Genomic DNA, 4,634 nt, shown 5'->3' on the forward strand with positions numbered 1-4,634 from the left:
CGTTCCGTTTCCGTTCTCTCTCTCTCTCTCTCTCTCTCTCTCTCTCTCTCTCTCTCTCTCTCTCTCTCCTCTGTCTACTCTTCTATATTTTCACATATTCTTTATGCTTGATATGTTACGCAAGTTTGTTTATTTTCAGTTAAGTACTGTGGACTACTCTGTAGTCGGGCACTGTTTAACTAATATCTTTCTACCTTTTCATCCTTCTCATTCACTTTCGCCCATAATTCCATGGTTAGCTGGATAATAGTTACGTAACCGTTAACGCAGCCCCGCTCTCCCGCGGTACAGAGCAACCGAGCTAATCGTCAAATATTTGCTGAGCCGTATTGCAATGGTCCCGCCGCTATCTCGCTCTGCGTCTCTTACACTCTCCTCCTCCTCCTCCTTTCCCCCTTGTCTTATCCATCTGTTTGTGCACGCGTGACGAATGCTTGCGCAGCAGCAACAGCGGCAGCATCGTGGCATGAAGCACGGCGGCGACCACGGCCAACAAGATTTTCTCGAGACCTGCGAGTCCCTGACCAACCGCACCCTTCCTCTCAATGCGGCACGAACAAACGAGAGGAATGTCTTTCGATCTCGAGAGATGTGCCGTATAATGATTTTTTTTGAGAGATGAGATAATAACAATTGAATATTCTATTCTATATATTGATATGAATAAATAAGGCGAGATTTTGATTAATAGATATGATCGCATATATTTATGCAACGATTAGATAATTGTTGATTTTACTCTTTGTTTAAAGTGTGAAACTAAATTGAAAGAATATTCAGGTAATTCGCGGAATTGAATGCACGGAATACGTGCACATGCATAACAGTTGTTATTAATAGAAGGTCCACAATATGACAGGAAACATAGCGCGATTATACAAGGTGATTTTTGAAAATCGACCGGTCGATGGTTCACGGTTGACCGCTTATCATACAGGTGCCGATAAGCGGATAAAGGTCAGAGAGTAGAACAACGTGGATGGTACCTTTTGCGATAGTACGCGCCGAGTTAAATATAAAAGCGCTGTGACACCGACTGCGCGTGAAATTGTTAGACATCGGGGCATCGCGCATACATCTCGTTATCCACGCTAATCTGCTGTTCCTCTGTTGACGTTGGTAATTTTATTTAATTACTTAGATCTGCGATGCAGCTCGAAGTAGAGTGTCGCATTATGGAAGCAAGGAAGTATAATGTTATATAAAAAAACATAAATATAAAAATGTTAAAGGATTGTACATCTTTAGACATAAAATACACGAAAAAGACAATTTTATTGAAGTATTTAAAAATTTAACTAGATGCAGATCTGAAAATATTTTTTAACAAATCCTCTTATATTTTATAAGAGTCCCCTGTTTATTTTTTTGCTTTATTAGAAAATATTTTTGTTGGACTATCAATATATCAATAATTATGTAGAAGTTGATTGCTAGAATGTCAAAACTTTTTGCAGCATTATTCATGAGGCTTGAGATGCTTACATAATTATACTCACGATTTAATAAAAACTTTCAGATCTGTACCTAGCTAAATTTTTAGATACTTCAGCAAAATTGTTCTTTCCTTGTAGTATGCTTCTTCGCTTCTTTCTATTTTTGCTAATAATCTTATTTAATATGTATGTGTATATAATCGAGATATATTTTAGGAAATTAAGATGAGAGTATAATTTTTTATTTGTGAAAAACGTCGTGAGACGAAAAGCTTGCTTTCCGGATGTGCGATTAGATACACCCTTGATGTATTCCGTTTAAAGAATGTCGAACACACCCACATCCATGAATATTTACTACCGGAAATCATTCGACAAACGCGACTTTCCCGGTCTCCACTGCAGGCAAATAATGGTGACTTCGCGATAAGAGCTGTCGTCGCTGCGGTGCTTCCTGTGCGATGTGCCGGCATGCCGCCGTAAAAATTGTCCCGCCGTTATAATAAATTGCCCTCGCGATTCCTGGTGACGTCGCGAAAGAAAGTTTTCTGCTGAATCCGATGAAGATTCTTATAGGAAGTCTCGATGGAACGAGAGAGAGTCTACTGAGAAAGGTATCTCGCGACGGTTTTTGCTTGCGGGCAACTCGTAGATACGCTTATACTACTTTGTTCGCGTTACTTCCACGGGAAGATAGATCGCGGTTCATCTACAATCATTATAGTTATTGTGGCCATACTGATTAATTAATTATTACACCAATAGTTTTATAATAATTGAAAACGTAGCTGGTAATTAGTGTTTGTTCTTATTATTCATTTAATACACAATAATTGAGAACAAACAACCATTATGTTACATCTTCATTAACCGTGGACCACAAACGTATTATTAAGGGAAGTTAAATTAACAATAGTTACATACAACTCGCGTTTGTAACGTAAATGTTGCAATACGGGAAGGAAGATAGTAATTTCTCATAATAAGCTTTTCTATTTTGAACGTTTCAGTTGCCTTTTGCGTGAATAATTTTAGGCTGAATACTTTCGAGCAAAATTTTAATAAGTGTGTCATTATTTTTGTTACAGGACAACGAACAACTAATCACACTCGCGCACTTGTCAGATTACAACATCTACAGGATACCGAACGCCAAGCGGGTTTTCGGCGCACCCTTCGAGTGGGGCGCCTGCCTGAGGCCGAACAGCAACGCCGAAGCCGAAGATACGGAGGCTGGGGAGCCTGGGATCAAGGTCATTATTTTCGAGAACGAAAAATCGCGCACCTGCTGGCTCACAGCCATGAGACTCGCTAAGGTAAGAATGTGATTTCTTTTCCTTACTCCATTTCCGTTTTCTATTCGAAGAATATACGACTTACAGTACGGCGATTCAAGTGTCTCGTGAATAGTTTGGGATGGAAGCCTATTAACCTCAAAACTGGATGAGCCATTTGAACGAAATTGTTGCTTGTCCAAACGGAAATGTTAGTTTATTACGTCAAGTGTACTCTCGGTAATGTCGATTAGGGTTACAACAAATGTCGGCAGATTCGCGTGGAAAGTGTATAATCAAGAATTAATAATACGGAGGGTACATAAATGACCATGCCAGCTTTAGTAAATAACCGCTACAATGTAAGGAGAAAGCTAATATCAACTGGAGAAATAGGTACTTAAATTTGCGGTGAGGATAATAACGCTTACAAAGTATTGCTGCAATATTTCGTTTCCCAGCCGATTCCGCGTCTTCTTGTTCGACTCTTCCTTTACAATGTGATCATCCCTCTGTGGACGGGCCATGGGTATCATTAGGTTCGTGATGGAGCCGGGTATAATGAGCCTTATTTTCTTTCCGTTCCTCCCCATTTCTACCGCGCCTGCGTTCGCGTCGAATGTCGAAACTTCTCCGTGAAGTTCAAAGAAGTTGCGTGACTCGCGCGCGGTTCGTGTTTAACAGAGAAAGAAGAACACTTCACTTTTGTCGACGTACGTACACACTATATCACGCAGCTTCAGCACGTTTCGTATGGCATTTTTCTTTTTTTTCTTTTAGAGTAGTCGTGGCACTGACACGTGACGGTGCATTTTTTTTGCTTCTCTCTCTTTCTTTTTCTCTTTTTTTTTTTTGTATAAAAATTGAGTCATCGAGACTTTTTTCCTATCATCGTTGATAATAATATCAATTTATATTCAAGCGTAGATAGTCTTTGTTTTCTCTTTTTCTTTTTTTCTCTCTTTCTCTTTCACTTTAGTTAAAGTGTTCGTTGAGAAGAATAACTTATGGATGGTAACGGTGTGCGCTAGCAACGCGCGATTGGCAGTTTTGCCGAAGGAAAAGAGAGAGAAAGAGAGAGACTTTAGACTACAGCCGCCTACTCCTTATTACGCTACTCTTTACGGGCCTATTCTTCCTCAGGCTGAAGTGGCTGCTCAGACCGCCTCTCCAGTCCGGCGGTCTCCAGGAAGTAAAGCTCAGGCATGGCAAATTATCATTGTTCTATCGTTCGTAAAATGATAATCATGCTTACGAAGCAAATTAAGAATTAAAAAAATAATATTTAATTAATGTACAAATAGCCTTTCTTTCGTGAGCTCTGAATTTGAAATTAAACTGGAATAATTTCAGCGATGTATTTACGGGGAAAAACATAATTTTAAATGGCATTTTATATATTTACGCTTTACGCCAAAATTTCCTAATATATAATAATTTTCATTGAAATAATTTTCATTTAATTGTCAGATTTAATTAATTTAATTCTCGCTCTTGATCTTGACGATTTTGTTTAATTTACACAACTGCTGTGTTTCTCGCAAGCGTTTCTTGCCTGCCTATTATCATCATGACTTATGTTCATTCCGAATAACGCTCGTGCTGGGTCAGATAGCAAATTCATCTGCCACGGGATGTAATTTGGAGATCTTACACCAGAGAATCGTAACCCAATCTGTGTCGGTGCATCCTCGAGAATCCGCCAAGCCATACTACCGTGGCTGCCGGCGAGCAGACAGGCCAGACTTGCCTAGTGTTTATCGGCCTCGTTGGTCATCCATGCCTGTCTACGTCTCTTGTCAGCCTATCTACCTACCTAGCCGCTCTGGATTTACTATGTGCTCTTCTCTTTTCTCCGGCTCTCAGCGTCTCTCGCTTAGCTCCGTCGTTCACCGTCATTTCTCTCTCTCTCTCTCTCTCTCTC

General features: G+C 39.9%; 1 protein-coding gene across 1 annotated transcript in view; it reads left to right on the forward strand.

The window, feature by feature from the left end:
- LOC105623597 (growth factor receptor-bound protein 7-like) overlaps window positions 1–4,634 on the forward strand; it is a 58,691-nt gene that overhangs the window by 15,815 nt on the left and 38,242 nt on the right. Inside the window, exon 3 of the mRNA XM_012204985.1 lies at window positions 2,525–2,752. Coding sequence (XP_012060375.1) covers window positions 2,525–2,752 — 228 coding nt within the window. The remainder of the gene's footprint in view (window positions 1–2,524; window positions 2,753–4,634) is intronic.

The sequence above is a fragment of the Atta cephalotes genome, assembly GCF_000143395.1.
Source record: "Atta cephalotes unplaced genomic scaffold scaffold00059, whole genome shotgun sequence".
Taxonomy (NCBI): Eukaryota; Metazoa; Arthropoda; class Insecta; order Hymenoptera; family Formicidae; genus Atta; species Atta cephalotes.